The sequence below is a fragment of the Carcharodon carcharias genome, chromosome 17 (assembly GCF_017639515.1).
Source record: "Carcharodon carcharias isolate sCarCar2 chromosome 17, sCarCar2.pri, whole genome shotgun sequence".
NCBI classification, from domain to species: Eukaryota; Metazoa; Chordata; class Chondrichthyes; order Lamniformes; family Lamnidae; genus Carcharodon; species Carcharodon carcharias.
Window position 1 is genome coordinate 52,844,301 of NC_054483.1, and position 21,593 is coordinate 52,865,893.

General features: G+C 42.2%; 1 protein-coding gene across 2 annotated transcripts in view; it reads left to right on the forward strand.

The window, feature by feature from the left end:
- Nucleotides 1-7,337: 7,337 nt before the first annotated feature.
- The window catches only part of ccdc6b (coiled-coil domain containing 6b), a 71,069-nt gene continuing 56,813 nt past the window's right edge, over nucleotides 7,338-21,593 (forward strand). For both annotated transcript variants that reach the window (XM_041209514.1, XM_041209515.1), the window contains exon 1: nucleotides 7,338-7,655. In XM_041209514.1, the coding sequence (XP_041065448.1) occupies nucleotides 7,398-7,655 (258 nt within the window). In that variant the 5' untranslated portion in view covers nucleotides 7,338-7,397. The remainder of the gene's footprint in view (nucleotides 7,656-21,593) is intronic.

The window sequence follows — 21,593 nt, forward strand, 5'->3', positions numbered from 1 at the left end:
TAATTTATATTAGCTTAATTTTGACCTTAAATATATGGGCAGGATTTTGCCCTCGGTGGGCCGGGCGGGGGCGATTGGGAACCTGACCACTGCCCGCAATCTGCTCCACACCATGATTTCATGCTGGCGAATCAATTAAGGCCCGCCCAGCATGGAACGCAAGCAGCAGTGCTCAGCGTTGCCTATGTGGGTGGGGGGAGGAGGGCGAGCACGTGTGCGAAAGAGCACTTCAATTTCCCTGAGGCAGCTCCGTGCCTCAGGGGGATGAAGCACTGTTTAAAAAAAAGGAAATAAAATTGTCATAAAACATGTCCCCTCACGTGACTCTGTCACATGAGCTGGGACATGTTTTTAATTCAAAAATAAAATTTTTATGTGATGTTTATTTGCTTTAGAAAACCTCATCCTGCCCGTGGATGAGGTTTCCTAAAAAATGTAAGGGCCACCTGGCCTTTTCGCCCTCCTGCCAATTGTTAGATTCGACAGGCAATGTAAATTTGAATTTAATTATCTTCTTAATGGCCTTGATAGGCCTTTTAACTGTCTGCGGGCACGCAGCCAACCTTGGTCCGTCAAACGACATATCGTGAGACTACACGATCACGTCAGGACACTCGCTTGATGTCATTGCCGAGCGTAATATTCTGCCCTATGTGTAATTATTAGATCTTAGACTCGACTATTCCAACGCACTTCTAACTGGTCTCTACTTTCTACCATCCATGACCTTGGGGTCATCGAAAACTCTGCTGCCTGTTTTTTAATTTGTAGCAAGTCCCATTCCCTTATCACCCCCAGGTGCGTGCTAACCTACATTGTCTCCAATCAAGCAAAATCTTGATTTTAAAATTCTCATCCTTGTTTCCAAATCCCTCCATGGCCTTTTCTCCTGTAATCTCTTCCAGCCCCACAACCCTCTGAGACCTCTCCGCTCCTCTCATTTTGGCCTCTTGTGTATTTCCAATCATAATTGCTCCACCATTGGTGGCCATGCCTTCAGTTCCCTAGGCCCAAAGCTCCGGAATTCCCTCCCTACAGCTTTCTGCTTCTCTTCCTGACTTTCCTCCTTTAACACTCCTCAAAAACCTACATCTTTGATGAGCTTTTGGTCATCTGACCTAATATCTCCTTTTGTGGCTTGGTGACGTGCTTTGTTTTAAAATGCTCCTGTGAAGCACTGTGTGATATAAGCTGTTGTTATTAATAATTGGTATTGTTGTAAGCTCAATTCCTATAAAAGTCAATAAGTGCCTTTGAATCCTATTACTTATAAACTTATATGTAAAAAGATTCATTCCCCAACAGGCTAATGATGTTAAGTGCTATTCCCTGACTGTTCAGGTTATCATTTACATTTCAGTAGGTTCCCTTGTCTTCATCACAATCAATATAAATAGATCATGTCTTCTACACTATGAACCCCAGTATCCTATAAAGCCCACAGTTTAGTGTGACATTGATTTTGTTTACAGCATGTTTGTTAACCAGCTGATACCAATCAAGAATGTGTCTTAGTTGTTGTTTCATACCGATTTTAACTGACTAAGATATCTGGAAACAGAAAAGTGATAGATTCCAGAATGTGTTCACTCTCCCATTAGCACTCCATGGGGTGGTCTTAATAATATTGTGGTATGTGTGTTATTTTCTTTTGATTAATAGCTCTATCTTCAAATGAATTGCATGTATAAAACCACAAGAAAATGTCAGCGGCAAGCAGTTCTGGCATGGTAGCTGATGTATCGAACTGCATGAATGGGTGGCTTACCTTGTATAACATGAATCTATGTAATTTCAAGAAGACATGAGAGAGTCACTTTAAGCATTGTCCTGTAAATGAATACCTGTGCTACTTCAAATTTTTCTGTTTCTTTGCAGCTGTTAATGATTCTGATATAAATAAATTGGATTAGTAGTTTTAACCAATAAAAATCAGGTTTTGGGTGGGATATTTTCTATTTTTCAGGTTGACTGAAGATATAGTGGGACTCAGGTGGAGAGTATTACTGCTAAATATCCTACATTACAACAGGGACTGCACATCAAAAGTACTTCATTGGCTGTAAAGAGCTTTGAGACATCCTGAGGCTATGAAAGGTGCTATATAAATGCAAGCCTTTATTTAAAATGAGGAAATAGAAAACTAGGCAACCTATAACATACTGTGAGGAATAAGGCTTGCCTGAGCTGAAACTGGTACAACCACTGACAGAGAAAAGTTTAAAAGGCCTGAACTGTGTAGGATTTCTCACTAATGAAGCTCTGGCAATTGTTAATTAACCTATTAGACAAAATGAGTAAGTAAGCCTAGCAAGCTGTGTGACATGATACATATTTCCCCAAGAGAAACTTAGCAGAACACTCAGATATGATAAAGTCATAGTTGGGTTATGACCATTCCTAATTTGGAGATGTGTGCTTATTCTATTTATAGTAATATATTATCCTGTGATATTTGGAGAAACAAAAGGCAGCGTCACTCTAGTTTGAGTCATGCTTTACAACAGATCTGCAGGATGAGACATAGCACAATCACAGTCTGATTTGAATTGATGTCACAGTTTGGTTTGATTTACAACAACCACATTCACTGCACAGATTGACAACTTCTCGTACTCCTGTTTTGTAAAAAAAAGAAACTACTTTACTTACCTCTTTTCAACTTCTACCCTATCTCCAAAATTGGAAGGTAATTTTGTTTCATATCTAGACCTCCATCGCAATCACTTCTGTTTATTTAAGATCCTTCAGTCTACCCCAGTCATGTGCTATGACTGAACTGGTCAAAGTCACAAGTAGCAACTACTGCTTGTGATTGTGGCCATCTATCTCTCCTTGATCCCTTTTTCGCTCACACTTATTTTCAACTCCCTCAGCTTAGTTATACTTCGAAACATGCCTAGTTAATAAGGCAGCAACATCTGTCAGTGTTCAGGTGATAACAAAGAGAATGCAATTCAGGACTCCAAAACCCTGGGGTAAAATGTTACTACATGTGTCATATAGGTTTTATATCTTTCTGTTGTGTTTTCCTCTGCACATCAAGTAAAAATACACCCCCTTCCTGCACAAACCAGCAAAGGTGCCAAAAAATAAGGCACACTGAGCCAACGTAGATGTGATCCTTGAAGATATGGGGTGCAGGGAATGAGAAATGATAAAATACCTTTGGAAAGTTTGCTATTTTGTATGGTCCCAACCAGCTAATTTACACGAACATTGAGGACACAATCCTCCACTTCGCTAATTGATCTACAGGCTGTGATTACACCTTCCAGCTATGTCCATGTAATCAATACCTGGTTAAGTCAAAATTTCCTTTGGTTTAATATCAGAAAAACCAAAGTTGCCCTTTTTGGTTTTTGCCAGCACCCACTTGACTATTGCTATGACTCAATCAATCTGCTTGTCTGCCACAGGAGTCAGGAAATCTGGACCCTTATATCCAGCTCAGTCTAGAGTTCAGCTTCCTCTCATATCCATTCCATCACTAAAGGCCACTCTCTTAGACTTCCAAAACATTGGCACAGATTTAACATTCACCAATGCCACATTTCTCCCTGTAGCTATGAAATGCTAAGGGAAAGCCCTAGGATATTATCTCTCAACCTGCAGTGTGTTTGGTTGGGATTTGAGTAGTTGATCGCTGCATATTTTCTGCCCAATGCAGGAGTGTTGCATTATATTAAGTACCCATTATGTATCTGTGAAAAGTTGCATTTTTGAGACCAATTTTTTAAGCAAAAGCTAAGGGGCTGACTTTTACATGAGTAATAACTTCAAGGGATTAACATGTGTGCTTGACTTGGGCCCAGGCAGCTTGAAACAAAAACTGAAACAAGATCTGAGTGGACATTTATTTTATAAGATGTTGCAACATTACAAGCTAGCTGTAAACATTTCATCCAATGCAATATAAATCCTGACATTGTATATAAAGAATTGGTCCTTAAATTCAGTACATCATATGCACAGTAATACAGGTAATAATTCACAACACTTCACATTGATATCCTTAAAAATCACACTGTTCACCATCTGAATCACTGAACGATTTGTCTCAATCACTGGTTGTATAATATCTTTGCATGGATATTCATCATTATCATCATCATCAGTAGTAACTTCAGCATCATCACACCATAAGAAATTGTTCTACTGTTGAGCACATTTTCTTTTCCACATTTTAGAAATGATATTTTGAGAATATTTAAATCAAGTTCATTCCACGGTGTCCATGACACACTGATACAATGGATGGAATCATCCCAGCTTTGCACTAAGTGTGGAAGTGGGCATTAAAAGCACATTTTACCCACTGGCCGCAATGGTGGGTTTTCGCACTGTATCATCTGCTTCCCACCTCATTAATTATGCAGCCACAGGAAATATGCCATCTTGCTGGCGGGCAGCCTCTGAATTGCCCGCCACAGCAATACCTCATCGTTTCCTCACTCCGGGTGCCATATCCAAACTGCAGCTGTGCACACAGTTCTCAATGCTTGAAGCCCAGGATTACTCCAATGAAGACATGGCTCTGAAAGCCAAGAAGAGTGACCCGTCATTGGAATGCCTTTTGGAGGCCTGCCATGACATCCTCCACGCCTACTCAGGCTGCAGGAAGTCCAGCAATCTCATACTCCAGTTTAGGAGGTGGAGGCAGTGATGGTCAGTGCCAATACTGCACCCAGTGCAGAAAGAGGATGAATAATCTCATCCATGCCGCCATAATCTCATCACTCTAAACTCACATACTCACAAGGCCATCACACATTGGGGCATCACCACTCACTCTCTCACACACATCCTCATATCTCCATCTGGCCTCATCTCCTCTGGAGACTGCCTCACCACCTTGAGGCCACTTGCACAGATCAACATGTGTCCCACACACACCCTGGGATACCCCCTTTTCCCAGTATAGCCCTCATCCTGCAGTCTCTTCCCTTACCTGAGGACACTTCCCCCACCTTCCCCAAGCAAGCCCTAGTCCTGTAGCCATTGAAACCACGCCCCCCCGCCCAACCTTATGGTTGGTCTGGTAGGTAGAGACCTGCCCGAGAGCCCCCTGAAAATGATGTGGTGCTGCCTGTGAAGCCTGGCAATGATGACTGCGAGTGCTGCCTGAAACAAGGTAGGGCCAACAAATTTCAAAGTCCCAAGCGAAGTGCAGCTTGCCAGGTGCATGTCACTTATGTACAGTTGTGAACTACGTCATCATGCATTCAGGTCGACTTACCTGGATGATCTAGCTTGGGGGGATGATTTCAGCAAGCAGGGCTTATAATGAGATACTAAAGTATTTAACTTAGGTTCCCAACATACGGTGGCTGAAAATGCGGCCTGTTACTGACGGGTGGAGGGGACAATCGGAAACTGGTTTCACAATGGCATAAAACCAATTTCTGGCCTTCTCGCCATATTATCCACTCACACCCTCCATGACACCTGCCAACAACGGGACCGGATGATTCCGCCCAATGTTGCTTACATATTTCCACCCTCAATGTTTTTTCACCTTCCAACATCCAGTTGTCCCAGATCTTTCGGTTACTGTCCTTGAGGGGTTTATTTATACACATATCCAAAAGGTGAACAACACTCATAATACTGCTAGGAATAACTGTCACATCGGTGTTGGCCAATCAGACACCATGCACTACATCGTTGACAAGGTGGAATTTGAACATAATCATAGAATGGTTACAGAGGTGACCATTCATCCCATCATGTCTGTGCTGGCTCTCTGCAAGAGCAATTTGCCTAGTGCTACTTCCCTGTCTTTTCCCTGTAGCTCTGCACATTTTTACTTTTCAGATAATGATCCGATTTTCTTTTGAATGCTATGATTGAATCTGTCCCCGCCACACTCTCAGACAACACATTCCTAACCACTCGCTGTGTAAGGAAATTTTTCCAGACGAGCAGACATTTTCCTTTGCATAGTTCTCCTGGTCTTAAATTTCACCCTTCTTTGAGCCATTCCTTGCAACTACTCTCATTCATCCAGCCCTGGTCGTGAGCATGGATGACAATGCCTTTCTGAAATTTCTCACTGGTGAGTGTATTTCATTTGAATATCACCATTGGCTTTAATTTTGTGCCATCTGCATTACAAGATGGAACCACTGTGAACCACGTATACTCATGGCCAGTTATCTGTACAAGGATTTTTTTTTCACCAATCTCGGTAACAGTCTTGTTTGCTGGCGTGTCGAAGTTCATTGGCGTTTCGTCCATATTTCCAATTTTGGCAATTCTTATCTTGAGGTCGGACAGTAACCAATGAAATTTGGTGATTTTGTCATTGAGTTTGGACGTCAGACATTGGGAAATTTTCACTTACTGGTGGATTACTATTTCATGCCTCTTTATGAATCTTGCGCATCACCCAGTACTGGCCTTGAATTCTTGAATGTCATCTTTCTTCACTTCTCTGAGGGATGCCATTGGATGGCTCTGCAGGTGAAATTACCATTTTGGTGATGTTCATTAACCCATTCTGTCACTTGCTTCTCCAGGTGAGGCCACTTGCTCGGTTTTCTTCTGTTGGTGCGTTTAGCTTTCAGCATCTTTTCTAGTTTCTTAGATATCTTCCTCCAGTCTTTTCCTATTTTCTCATGCTTGCAGACTTCCATCAGCTTCCAGGTAAGCAATTCCACAAATTTAAAATCCTCAACCTTGTTTTCAAATCCTTCCATGGCCTCCCTATCTCTGTAACCTCCTTTAGGCCTACAATTTTCTGAGATATCTTTGCTCCTTACGTTCTGGCCTCTTGAGCATTTCTGATTTTAATGGCTTCACCTTTGGTGGCTGTGCCATGGCCCTAAACTCTGATATTCCCTCCTTAAATCTCTGCATCTCTACCCTGTTTTAGATGCTCCTTAAAACCTAGCACTGTGCCCAAGCTTTTGGCATCTGTCCTAAGATGGCCTCACATGAAGCAACTTACCTGAAGCCAGGTGGGGGCAGCTGAACAGCCAATCACGCTGTAACTCCTCTGCCAGGCCCCGCCCTCTCCCTGATACCTCCTCCTCACAGGTCGTGATCACGCCCCTATTGCAGGCCCCACCCCTTCGCCATTGGCCCCGCCCCTCCAAGGCGAAACTCAGTTCTCTCACCAGCTCTGCCCAATTCATTCCACGACCCCACTCCAGACATAAATAGGCTTTCTAGCCCCGCCCTCTCCAAGCACCACTCCTGTTCACGCTCCGCCCCCTCACCGCGATCCGCCCTCTCTCCACGCTCCGCCTTCCCTCCAGGCCCCGCCCCATCCCCGGACCCCGCCTCCTCTCCATGCTTCGGCCCCTCTCCCACCCCCTACAGGTCCCGCCTCTTCTCGGGCCACGCCCCCCAACCCCCCCAACCGGGGCTCCCGCAGTAAGCGGGGCTCCAACATGGCGGACAGCGCCAGCGAGAGTGATACGGATGCGGCGGGCAGCTCCTCGGCGTTGCCGCCCTCCAACTCCTCGGCCGCCACCTCTTCCAAGGCTGGCATCGTGATCTCGGCCTCCAAGCTGGAGGAGCTGAGCAACCGGCTGGCCTCACTGCAGCAGGAGAACAAGGTGCTGAAGATCGAGCTGGAGACCTACAAGCTCAAGTGCAAGGCACTGCAGGAGGAAAACCGCGACCTGCGCAAGGCCAGCGTCACCATCGTAAGTGAGGCCGAGGCCCCGGCCCCTTCCCTTTCCCCTCGGGCAGGCCCAACAGCCGCCTCTCCTCCTCCCTCTCGCCAGGGCCTAGTCCGGAGCCCGGCCTGTGGATTGGAGCCAGGTGAGGGCTGGGCCACAAACAGGGCCCGGGAGACTGGTAAACTGGGGTTGGCCAGGGCAGGGTGGCAGTGCCTGAACCCCCAGGCCGCTCTAGTGTCCGGGGAGGAGGTGGCTGAGGGAGAGACTCTACAGCTCTGGGGAATCTGCACTGTGTCTTACTAAAGTCAGTGGAGGTGCCTTTTATTTTTAAAGCAAATTCCCCATTTCCTCTTATTGGTGATTATTAATTTAATGGATGATCCTGCATTTATCCATTATACAGGAAACAAAAACAGCAACAGGTGCTTTGCGGATGACGTGTATTTTTTTTGCCATGAAATAAGTCCTGTTTTTGAGACTGCGGAGCATTTAATGAAATGTTTCTCTGATTTGCCCCCAAGTGCTCCTGACATGCCATCTCAAAGAATAGGAATGTGTCGCAGCTGACATACGTTGCAGTAAACTGTGGCTGCCACTGGCAAATGTCTTTCTTTAATAAAGAGACTTGTGCTGGCAGTGGCTGGGGTGCTGTTTCAAAATAAATAGCATCTAAGAATCTGTAATGGGGGCGCGGTGTGCCTGTTGACTTAATGTTCCTTTGTTCCAGTTCTGTAAAATTGTAACTGCTGCACTCAGAAAGCTGAAGGTATAATTCACCATTTGAAGCATCATGTTACATTTGTAGGAGCCTCCATTTTTGTTGTGGTCAAAATGTAGCTGCATATTTCTGCACACCTTCCTCTCAATCCTGTCTCATCTGCAATGGGTTTCCGATCACATCTGCCACTCCTGATTTCAGGGGAGGTGAGATCCATTTGGACTAGAGATTTGATTGGCAGTCAAATGTTTAACTATTAAAGAGGCATTGGGAGTATTTGGAAATAAACTTTATTGATTCTTCAGTAGTATTTCAATATAAAAAGGTGACTGAGGTTTGCATACTTTTGTGAATTGTTTTCACTGTTTTCAGCATTTCAATATGCATGACACTGAGGTGTGGCACTGTTGTTTACCTGCCTCTAATCTGGTGTGTTGAATTTAATATAATGCAGAAAAGCTATGAGCTGTGCTGAGAAGTATTTTTCCTGTGTCAATACACAAAATGTCATGTTATCTAGCAGTTAGCAGTGTTGGTATGAATTGGGATTGTTTTCTGCTATATTTCATAGATGTGTACTGGAGGAATGCCCATTATTCTCTTTCATTGTAATTCTCCATTCAAAGGGGCAAATTGGCAAACCTTTGTGCAGAAACATTTTGGTCTTTTTATTTGGGAATTTATACCACCAGAACAGGCCATTTAGCTCAACTAGTCCTTGCTGCTGTTCAAGCTTTACATGGGCCTACTTCTACTTCATCTAACTCTATCAGCATACCCTCCTAGGGATAGTGTTTCATCTGGCTTGTGCACTGAAGATTTTAGATAGCTCTTGGACTGGACGTTCATGAAAAGGCTGGGGCCTGGATCGGATGCAGGTGGACACACGGTTTGTTGCCACAGACCTCCGTGCGGTTCCCCACTCAAGCATCCCTCTTTCAAAATGGCTTGCGATTGAATTGGCTGTCGACTGGCAAGCAGTGAGTTGCCATTTGAGGCCAATTAGATGTAATTAAAGGGCCTGTTAAGGCCCTGTTCTTGCACCAACAAGGATTACCAGTTGACAATGTGGGCATCCCATGTTTTCCAGGCCAGCCTGGGGGGGTTCGGGGTAGGGGGCATGATGGATCATGCGAAGGACCTCCTGCCTTAGACCCAGAGTGGCCGCCGGGCCACAGCTACAACTGCTGGCTGTTCTCTGGATCATGGCTGGGCAGCTGTGGCATTCAAAGAAAGATAATGAACTGACTGGGACTTGTCCCATGTTGTCTCCATCTTCTGATTGGCAACTCCCACCTTGGATGGTGCTGGAGGACCTCCCATTGGCTCCCTAGTGTTGGGAGCCTGTCCATTCTTTTTGATTGGACGATAAGCCCACTCCTTGGCCAGAGCAATGGATGTTGTGGGTGTGAGGTTGGGACTCAGAACCATGTCTGCTTCCCCATTGCAGATGTAAAAATTCAGTCCCCTGAGCCTCCACTCCAAAATGGAAGAGAACTTCATTAAATTTGCAACAAGCTCTAGTTATGAATTGAAAAGCATGAGGAGTAGCCAGCAACGATATCTTTATTTTTGACTACTAATGAGCATGAGAAAGAAGCTGTTGGAAACTTGGATCGTTCATTGAGAACCCTGGAAAGTCTTGCTTCCCTAGAGTCACCAGCTGTTGGGAACTTTCTGCGAATAGCATTGCCAGACAATGAGCCATGTTTTAGAATATTGTCACAGAGATGCACATCATTACGTAATTTTGTGCCCTTCTGAGTCCTGCTCTATCTCCATTTAACACTCAGCTTTACAGGAAAATTGCAATTGCGATGGGATGGACAGAAATTTCATCTTGTCCAGTCCAACTGTTGTACTGGGAACTATGATTATTTTCATTGAAATTGAAAAGCCTGGGGTGGGATATCGGAATAATCTTGATGTTCTGGAATAGAATGGCCATGTCTGACTTGCAATACTTCATATGCTGATGCAGCACCTTTTATTTGTCACTTAGGTGAAATTTGTTCTGCTGTAAAGTTTGACTTGGGCTGTCCTTGGTAGGATTAGAAAAGGTTGCTATCTCAGTATAATTGGGCATCTACTTGATTCCATTATCCATCAGAGAAGAATGAGCCCTCTTTCTAGCTGTGAAGCAACCAGTCTTAGAATTCGGCAGGCTTGACGATCCAGAAGCCAAAGCTTAAAAGCAAGGCATCTGTAGTTAAATTGTAAGCAGACAGTCATTGAGAGAATGCTAGTGAAGATGGAGAGTGGGTGGTGGGTGGGGAGGAGCAGGCATCAAGTTGAGGCAGAGCTGATAGTTACACTGTCTGCTCTGGCCATTTCAATTTTGTGGTTGTGGAAATTTTTTTGTTATATTGTATTTACAGAGAAACATGGGAAAAAAATTATACTTCAAGTTTCCTTGCATCTGAGTTTTAGTCAAGTAACTGTGTGCCCCCCAGATTCTAAAAGATTTGAGCAAGGTTGATTTTGAGAATGGTAGATCTTACGTAAATTAATGTTCAAGTGTAATTTTTGTTGGTATAAAGGTTGCTCTGTTTATAGAATGAGAAAATAAGGATTGTACGGTTTCCATTATTTAATGTGTTCAGGTATTTATACTTGTTAAATGTCAATGTTCACTTGGCGTGGAAAGCAGGGTGGAATACTCCTACATGTAGAAACACAGAATCACTCATTGCCTGTGGGTGGTTTCCTAGGGTTGGGCAGTTGTATGTCATGGCTGTGTTTGCATTTAAGTCTGTCCAGATGCACAGGAGTAAGCCCTGTAATAGATGTTTTTTGAGAGCCTTGTCAAGAAGGGGGGGTGGGTGGTGCGGCCTGTGCTCTGGGAACTCTGCTTACAGAATTGTCTTAAAGTCATTTCAGGGAGGAGTATTTTCTAATATGAAAAAGGAAGTATTTTGAACAAAACAAAAACTCCTTGTATTTCATTTCCCTTCAATTGGAATTAAAAATGTGGGCTCCAGGAAAATGCAAATATCTGCTTTCGAGGTGAACAGCGGTTAACAGCCATCACACCTAAACCCCTCCACTTTTTAAGGAAAGTGATCGAACATATGAATTAGGGGTAGGAGTAGGCCACTCGGCCCTTCGAGCCTGCTCTGCCATTTAATAAGATCATGATTGATTGGAATGTAACCTCAACCCCACATTCCTGCCTACCCCAGATAACCTTTCACCTCCTTATTAATCAGGAATCCATCTAGCTCTGCCTTAAGAATATTCAAAGACTCTGCTTCCACCGCCTTTTGAGGAAGAGAGTTCCAAAGACTCATGACCCTCAGAGAGAGAAAAAAAATCTTCATCTCTGTCTTAAATGAGCAACCGCTTATTTTTAAACAGTGGCCCTTAGTTCTAGATTCTGCCACAAGACGAAACATCCTCTCCACATCTGCCCCATCAAGACCCCTCAGGATCTTAAAGTTTTCAGTTAAGTCACCTCTTACTCTTCTAAATTCCACTGGATACAAGCCTGACCTGTCCAGCCTTTCCTCATGGGACAACCTGCCCGTTCCTGGTATTAGTCTAGTAAACCTTCTCTGAACTACTTCCAACACATTTACACTTTTCTTTAAGTAAGGAGACTCCAGTACTGTGTGCAGTACTCAGATGTGGTCTCACCAATGCTCTGTACAACTGAAGCATAACCTCCCTACCTTTGTAATCAATTCCCCTCACAATAAATGATCACATTCTATTAGCTTTCCTAATCCCCTGCTGTACCTGCATACTAGTCTTTTGTGATTCATGCACTAGGACACCCAGATCCTTCTGAATCCCCCTGGTAGCTGCCTTATTGTCTTGGCAGTTTTAATTGACTCTAGTAAGTTTTTGCATTAGACATTTTACAGTTTTGAGCAATTTTAGGGTAAAAGATTGAATTTATTTTAAGTGTCAATGCCGCTGTTTAGACTGGAGTTTGAGCTGAAATAAACAAGTAAATCGCTTATCTAATTACTTGTGCTTCTTCAATGAATCATTCTAGGAATCTTAAAGGACAGATACATCACAGCATAATGAACTTTCAAATCCAGAACTACACTCAAGTGAATAAAGAATTGTAAAAAGGAAACTCAATTACTGGGTCAATTTCAGTTGGTCAATAGGAACTGTCCTTTGCCAGGATAAATAGCTGAGGTGTATCACTTTCCAGTCCTATATACTTACCAACATTACCAACTGTAATTGAAAATATCTTCTCAGAAACTTTGGTTGTTTAAAGAACTGTAGTGCCTACATACTCGGTACTTTGTTCTGAAGCATGATGGTGCTTTGTTAAAAGAAATGTCATTTTTAACATAGACACTTCTCATGTTCAGCATCGTGGACCATTTCTGTTGGCAAGCACTCACTTCCTATAATACAGGCCTATATGCCTTTACCTGCCTAGTGTTTAGGTAATTTGTAATGACTCCAAGAATCAAACAGAAAATCTTTGTGGATTTTTACCTTTGTATTTATATCATGTATCCTGATATGAATTTGGACTTTGTGTCATAGGCCATAAATAAATGATCAATAATAAATAGACAAATTGACAGAAACAAGGTTACATCAGTTTCAGGGTTAACTATTCCTCAAAGTTTGTTGTCTAGGTAAACTGGACTGGGTGAACAACCCTGAAATGTTAACAAATTCCATGGCACTGTCTCTGACCCACCCGCTGTTCTGGCGGTTTCAAATAGATTACCCAATTTGAACAAAGGTGAAGAAATACTTGTCAAAATTTGGGACAAAGAAAAAGTAAATACTAAATTCATAAAGGCCATAGATACAAATAAAATCGACAAGCAGCTTGTATTTGAATTGAATGGTTTGGTGGCTCCTTTGGTATATGGGCAAGCATAGAATGTACACTTTAGGGGCTTTGTATATTAAAAGAAGTTAGACCATTTTCTTTTAGAAACTTTCTTTTATTAATTCCATGTGCATTGTGACTGAAAAGTGAAAATTGTACACATCATGGAAATATTTTGTTTTATCATGGGATTACTTTCTGGAAAGAAACGTTTCATGGTACCTAACTTAATCCTTTGCCTACAGCTTTAGACTATTATCAATTTCACAGATTTCAGAAAGAATGATCATGTATCGAAGTTCTTTGAGGTGATGGATGGTGGATGTGATGTACATGACCTTCTAGAAAGCCTTTGATAAGCTGCCATCCAGGATACTGTTCGAGAATTAGAGGTTGGGTATTAAACTGAATTAAAAGCTGTTCTGGAAAGGCTTCTGTTTGCGGTGTCTCATTTATTAGAGCGTGAGCAAGTGGCAGATTTGCTATTATTATAATAGAAGGCACAAATTGAGGACTAATGCATGCTGTAAAGGGATAATGAGATGATGGAAATGGACAAAACAGTGACGATTGAATTTTAAATTGAGGTGGTACATTTTGCTCATTAGAAAAAATTTCTTTGGAAGAACAGAGGGGAGGTTCATGTTCACAATGTTAAAAGAAGCGTTTCAAGTAGATAAGGCCATTCAGTCCCTTGAACCTATGTCTCCATTCGATCAGATCGTGGTTCATATGTGTCTTAACTCCATCTACATATCTTGGATTAATAACCCTTAATACTCTTGCCTTACATAAATTTATCAATCTCATATTTGAAATTTTCATTCAGCCTAGCCTGACAGCTTCTGAGAGTTCCAGATTTCCACGACCCTATTGTTTGAAGAGATATTTCCCAAAGTCACTGCTGAACAGCCTAACTTTTAAAGTTGTACCTTCTTGTGCTGGGCTACCCTACTTGAGAAATAGTTTCTTTCCAACTTCCCTCTCAATTCATTTAATAATCTTAAAGTACTTCCCATTTGGACTAATGACCCACACACAATTTACAAACCACTGTTGTTCCCCACGCATAGACAAATATAATAAAGATACAAAAGATAAATGAGAGATCCTGCAGAATGGAGCATAAGCACACCTTATAGTTTTATATTTAACCAGAGGCTTTAATATTTCAACCAAGAATGGCTGCTCACCACCTGAATGAAACTCCAAGGTAACTGGTCTGTGAAGACCAGAGACCCCAGGCATGTGGTGAAAAGTGAAAGCAGTCACTTCAGTTGGTGAAAAACATGAACACTAAAATGCTGGAATTGTATGAATTTGTACTGGTTGGTCATCATGTCGAATATGTATTAAAAAAGAAACGGGAATAGGTAGAAAATCAGGAAACAGAGTCCTCGTTTGTGCCTCTAGTTGGAAATAAGGATTGATCCGTCCCAGTCCTAGCCAAAATTCCTTTAAAAAATGACAACTCTTTCTGTTCTCATTGGCTGTTATATATGGTGGAATGGTAAGCTGGTGAAAATTCTGCTTGTCCAGCAAGAATCACTCAGTTGCAAACTGAAATAGATTTGTTCGTAATTAGACATGCAGCTAAAATGGGACTGATGTCAAGAATGATTTTATCATCATATCAGTGTGTTGCTGTTCTAATTACTTTGCCAACATAATAGCTGTCGCCAATTATGAGGGAATCTACCTTGCTTAGCTGCAATATTGGTTTAATTTTGTTTGATACACAGCTATTGCATTTCAGCTTTTCTGACCAAGTAGCTTGGCATGATACATCTTCTATCCTTTTCATGATGCACAATATATGATAAGTCAGCTGTAGTGAAGCCAGCATATGGTGGTGAAGTAAACTGCCCAATTAAACCCTAGTGAAAACAGAACAATGAAAATCAGGTTGTATGGTATGATGGAAGCAGAGTTCCATCATGTATGAAAGTGCCTGAAATATGAAATATACTGCCTTTTGCATGAGCTAATGTGAATTTAATAATTCCTAATGATCTCTGTGATTTACTTCTCTGGGCGTGGGGGAGAAAAAATAATAACCTGTTGGTATCACTCCCTAATGAGAAACTATTTTACTGGAGTTTGTCATTTTTCAAATGTTTATTCATGCAACTTTGTGTCTCGTCACAGGAATGTGTTCTGTTGTGGCCAGATGTCAATTAAATGGCTCTTAATGGTCCATCTCTGACACTTCCCTTCCCTTCCTTGACCTCTCTGTCTCAATTTCTGCTGATAGACTATCCACCAATATCCATTACAAGCCTACCGACTCCCACAGCTACCTCGACTACAGCTCCTCACACCCCGCTTCCTGTAAGGACTCCAAGCCATTCTCTCAGTTCCTTCGCCTCCGTCGCATCTGTTCTGATGATGCTACCTTCAAAAACAGTTCCTCTGACATGTCGTCCTCCTTCCTTAACCGAGGTTTTCCACCCACGGTCATTGACAGGGGCCTCAACTGTGGCCGGCCCATCTCCCGCGCATCCGCCCTCACGCTTTCTCCTCCCTCCCAGAAACGTGATAGGATCCCCCTTGTCCTCACTTATCACCCCACCAGCCTCCGCATTCAAAGGATCATCCTCTGCCATTTCTGCCAACTCCAGCATGATGCCACCACCAAACACATCTTCCCTTCACCCCCCCGGTGGCATTCCGTAGGGATCGTTCCCTCCGGGACACCCTGGTCCACTTCTCCATCACCCCTTACTCCTCAACCCCCACCTATGGCACCTCCCCATGCCCACGCAAAAGATGCAACACCTGCCTCTTCACTTCCTCTCTCCTCATTGTCCAAGGGCCCTAACACTTCTTTCAAGTGAAGCAGCATTTCACTTGCATTTCCCCTAACTTAGTCTACTGCATTTGTTGCTCCCAATGCGGTCTCCTCTACATTGGAGAGACCAAACGTAAACTGGGTGACCGCTTTGCAGAACACCTGTGGTCTGTCCGCAAGAATGACCCAAACCTCCCTGTCGCTTGCCATTTTAACACTCCACGGGAGGAACCGCACCTCATCTTCCGACTAGGCACTTTACAGCCTTCCGGACTGAATATTGAATTCAACAACTTTAGATCTTGAACTCCCTCCTCCATCCCCACCCCCTTTCTGTTTCTTCCCCCTTCCTTTTGTTTTTTCCAATAATTTATATAGATTTTTCTTTTCTTACCTATTTCCATTATTTTTAAATCTATATCTTTTATGCCCTGTTAGCCTTTCTACCCCACCCCCACTAGAGCTTTACCTTGAGTGTCCTGCCATCCATTCTTAATTAGCACATTCGTTTAGATAATATCACCACCTTCAACCCCTCTTTGTTCTTCTGTCTGTGACATTTTTTGATTATCTGCTCCTATCACTGCTTGCTTGTCCCTACAACCACACCCCTCCCCCACCCCACCACCTTAAACCAGCTTATATAATATTCACTCAGTTCTGTTGAAGGGTCATGAGGACTTGAAACGTCAACTCTTTTCTTCTCCACCGATGCTGCCAGACCTGCTGAGTTTTTCCAGGTAATTCTGTTTTTGAAATGGCTCTTAAGGCAGCCAAGAGACTGCTGCTCACACATTATCTGCTCAAGTGGTAGAAAGGCTTAATATTGTGATTACCTGGAAAAACTCAGCAGGTCTGGCAGCATCGGCGGAGAAGAAAAGAGTTGACGTTTCGAGTCCTCATGACCCTTCGACAGAACTTGAGTTCGAGTCCAGGAAAGAGCTGAAATATAAGCTGGTTTAAGGTGTGTGTGTGGGGGGCGGAGAGATAGAGAGACAGAGAGGTGGAGGGGGTTGGTGTGGTTGTAGCGACAAACAAGCAGTGATAGAAGCAGATCATCAAAAGATGTCAACAACAATAGTACAATAGAACACATAGGTGTTAAAGTTAAAGTTGGTGATATTATCTAAACGAATGTGCTAATTAAGAATGGATGGTAGGGCACTCAAGGTATAGCTCTAGTGGGTTTTTTTTATATAATGGAAATAGGTGGGAAAAGGAAAATCTTTATAATTTATTGGGAAAAAAAGGAAGGGGGAAACAGAAAGGGGGTGGGGATGGGGGAGGGGACTCACGACCTAAAGTTGTTGAATTCAATATTCAGTCCGGAAGGCTGAATATTGAATTCAACAACTTTAGGTCGTGAGTCCCCTCCCCCATCCCACCCCCTTTCTGTTTCCCCCTTCTTTTTTTTTCCCAATAAATTATAAAGATTTTCCTTTTCCCACCTATTTCCATTATATAAAAAAAAACCCACTAGAGCTATACCTTGAGTGCCCTACCATCCATTCTTAATTAGCACATTCGTTTAGATAATATCACCAACTTTAACTTTAACACCTATGTGTTCTATTGTACTATTGTTGTTGACATCTTTTGATGATCTGCTTCTATCACTGCTTGTTTGTCGCTACAACCACACCAACCCCCTCCACCTCTCTGTCTCTCTATCTCTCCGCCCCCCACACACACACCTTAAACCAGCTTATATTTCAGCTCTTTCCTGGACTCGAACTCAAGTTCTGTCGAAGGGTCATGAGGACTCGAAACGTCAACTCTTTTCTTCTCCGCCGATGCTGCCAGACCTGCTGAGTTTTTCCAGGTAATTCTGTTTTTGTTTTGGATTTCCAGCATCCGCAGTTTTTTTGTTTTTTTTTTAATATTGTGATTGCTTTACTGCTGGGAAAAATCCCTTTCAGTTTCTAACGTGCCGGCCTGGATTTCGAAGAATAGGTAATGATGTAATTTGGCCCAGGCCTGTGGAAAAGTTGCTTGCTGCACACCACCAATACCAGTGGCAGTGGCTTAGGGGCTAACCCTGGGGTTCCTGCCATGTACCAGTTCATCAGCAATTCAGTTCACAAGATCTAAAGCTTCAAAATATTTTACATATTGTGTAAGTCAGGTAGTGCATTGCTAGTTGTTTTGCTATTTCCACTTTTGTGTATCTAGTTCCCTGGTAAACGAATTGAACTGCAATGTTCTGACAGTGATGTTCACCCTTTCCATTAGGGAGGAGTGATTGACAGCTCAGGTGGCCTTCAGTATATAACCTATGGTAAAAGAGTTATTGCTCTGTGACGGCTAATCATGGCACTTCCAAGGTTGCAAATTTTTTGAAAACTGATTTTTAGCTGTGCATGCAAGTCTAGGTTATAATGTCGAGGTTGTAACACTTAGTATAAAGGCAGCTCAAATGTTGATCCATGAAACCAGCCCCAACACCCTACATTCCTGTATCTCCTTTTGCAGTTCGGAAGTGTTAATACAGTGCTGTCGTTGCTTTCTTTCCTCACCCTCTAGTTTCATGTCCCTCAATGTATTTCAGTTGATGAGCACTTTAATGACATTGCGTTTGAGTTTCCAGATAGAACAATAGTTTCTTCTCCCTATCCGTAAGGATTATATATACAATCAGTTTGTGCGTTTTCATTTCCATACCTGTTGAGTGTGGATACAGCACAAAGCTGAGTTCTCTGCAGTTGGTTTGATTTAGAAAATGCAAAGCTTCAGACTGTTGGTTTGATTTAGAAAATGCAAAACTTCAGACTGTTGGTTTGGAGGGAGGGAAGGTAGTTACTCCTTTGTTGTATTTAACCTGTGGGAACAGAGAAAAGTGGGTTTCACTTGACACCCAGCCCATTCTGTCCCTGATGTCGCAGCATTTGATATTAACACCGAATGACTAAAATCGAAGTGTGCTGTCCCCAACACTGACAATCCTCACCTTGCTAATGTAAAAAGTTATTTAAAATACCCTTGTTTTAAAAAAAAGTAATGTCTGATTTGAAAAATTCTGGGGTTCAGAAAAATTGAAAGTAGTCAAAATCAACATTTGCAGTACTTGGTAGAAATCAACAACTCTGTTACTAGAGTTTGTTCATAAAAGTTTCTGGTTAAATTGTAGAATGACAGTGAAATATATTTCAATATTCTGTTATCTTTGTGCAAGATGTACAGTAGTTGTCAAGGACTAGCACATGTATGTCACTGGAGTAAAAAAAATGTTTCCAAATGCTTCTAGAGGTGTGAAATACTTGCTATTTTCCATGTGAGTAATAGTCAGAAATGTCACGGACTCATTTTGTAGATCATTGCTACAGTGTTGTAACTGTGTAACCTGTCCTGGAAGGTAAGTAAAAAATTGAACGATAATGTATGAGTTCAAGCTACAGGGCAGAGTTGATCAAGCGTATGTAACCATGTCATAATCCAAAATTCAGGTTAAGTAGTTAGTCTGTGTCATTTAACATCCAAGATTTGTGAAGTCCTTGAAGAACACTTGAGCCTATGTGCTGGTGAGAAGCTAGGTGATTTGAAATGTTATCTTCAAGTTGGTGGTATCTTGGCAACTAGTAACAAAACCACTAACATCAGCAATTGAATTAAAATTCTAAATTAAGGCGCTCTTTCATTGTGTGACTTTAAATGCAGCACTTGTATTTTATCTTGTGTGTTTGGCATATTTGTAGAACAATATTATTGTACTTTGCTAAGATAAGCTTAAAGTGCTACACATGCAAATGTTAGTGATAGTTGATGCTTGCTTGTAAAGTGCATTCAGGGGCGCGGAGCTCTGCCAAATACTAAAATCCATCACACTTGTCATGAGTTAAACATTTTATCATTTTTCATTACCCACCTTTCCCTTTTATTAGTTACTTATGGCAAATCTTATAATGAGCTTTTTTAAGAGTAGTACTTGGTTATTAAGTAAGAATTCCTGGTGGTTAAACCAGTGATTCTTTTAATTGCCGTTGAAATTTGCAGTTCTGTGAACTTTTATTTTCTCCCCCACATGAATTCTATTGAATAATTGTCTGCCTCCTTTTTAGGTGGAGGCGAAACGGTAAAATTGGATAGTCACACAGACAAGTACAAGTGTAAGTGAGGACCTTGGATTGCAGGTAGATATCGATGAAAAGGTGCAACGGGGACACACCAGACAGATGTCTCTGCATGTAGGTAGTTGGGTGAGAGAAAAGCCAAGCACGTGTACACTATCCAGGGTGCTCAAAGCTGGGAAAGGGGTGAGTGTTATAGTGAATGAATCTTTTGAAGGCCAACCACCAGTGCCGCAAGGCAACTACAAAAGCAAACAGTGTCAGGATGTATTGCTAGGATAACAAAATCTAAAACAAATCTAGCACTGCCTCTATATAAGCCCCGAGTAGATCTCATCTAAATACTGTGGCCTGTGTATCCTTTTGTATGATGCATAATGTAGAGGCATTGGAAAAGGTTCACAGGAGGGCCATTAGACTCATGACATAGTATAAAATCCCTTGATTGAAATAGGTTTGGAGAGCAGGATTTTTTGCTCCAGGAGTGCCAATTTCTGGATTTGATTGAGGCCTTCAAAAACGGATTGACTTTAGTCCTTTGGATAACTACTGAAGCTAGCTAGGTCAGGGCAGACCAAGAGATATGAACATGAGCCATGTGAGCATAGAACGACACTGTATATTATGAGGTACAAGTTACTGGCACATGCATTGAGTGCAAATTCATTACAACCTTTCAGAAAGGAGTTGGAAATGGACATCAGAGCTCCATGAAGAAGATAGGTAGATATTTTGAGCTGTCTTTCCTAGTCACAGTGGTCACCTAGAATATAAGAAATATGAACAGGAGAGTAAGCCCTTTGGTCCTTCAAGCCTGCTCTGCCATTCAGTAAGATTGTGGCCCGAACTCCCCCCGCTCCCCAGTAGCCAATTTTAGTAGATCAAAAATCTAACTCAGCCTTGAACATATTCCGTGATCCAGCCTTGACTGCTCTCTGGGGAAAAGAATTCCAAAGATTACAGACCCTCTTAGAGAAGAGGGTGTTTGCTGGCCTTCAGGTGTCAGGGATGTTTCCCAGAGTTGTTTTCCTAAATTGGCATGAGGTGTTTTTGTTTCTCTGCTTCTCTCAGGCATTTGCTTGGGGTGGCAGATGGGGCTCTTGTCGATAAATTGAATATGGGATAGGCTTAATGGAGCAACCAGTATCTTCCTGCCCTGCTCTGAAGGATGGACTTGAAACATAAACTCTTTCTCTCTCCAAAGACCTACTGAATTTTCCCAGCGTTTTCTGTTTTTATTTCCGATTTCCAGCATACGCAGTGTTTTGCTTTTATTTTCCTGACCTTTTTTGTGTTAATGTGAAGACTGTTGTACTGAAACACTTCAAAAAATGAGAAGGCAATGTGGAAGTAATCAAGCACACTGTATTTTCAGTAAACTTGAGAAGTGACTGCTCCAGGAAAGAATTGAACTGAAAAGGTGCCAAAAATGCCAGTCTCTAATTTAAAACTTTGCAGTACCTTGACACCTTTAAAAACATGATCAAGAAAGCTTTTGAGGCATGCAAGTTTAGATAGAGGCACATTGGCACAGAATTGATGGATATATAATAGAGAAAATAATGAATATAAATAA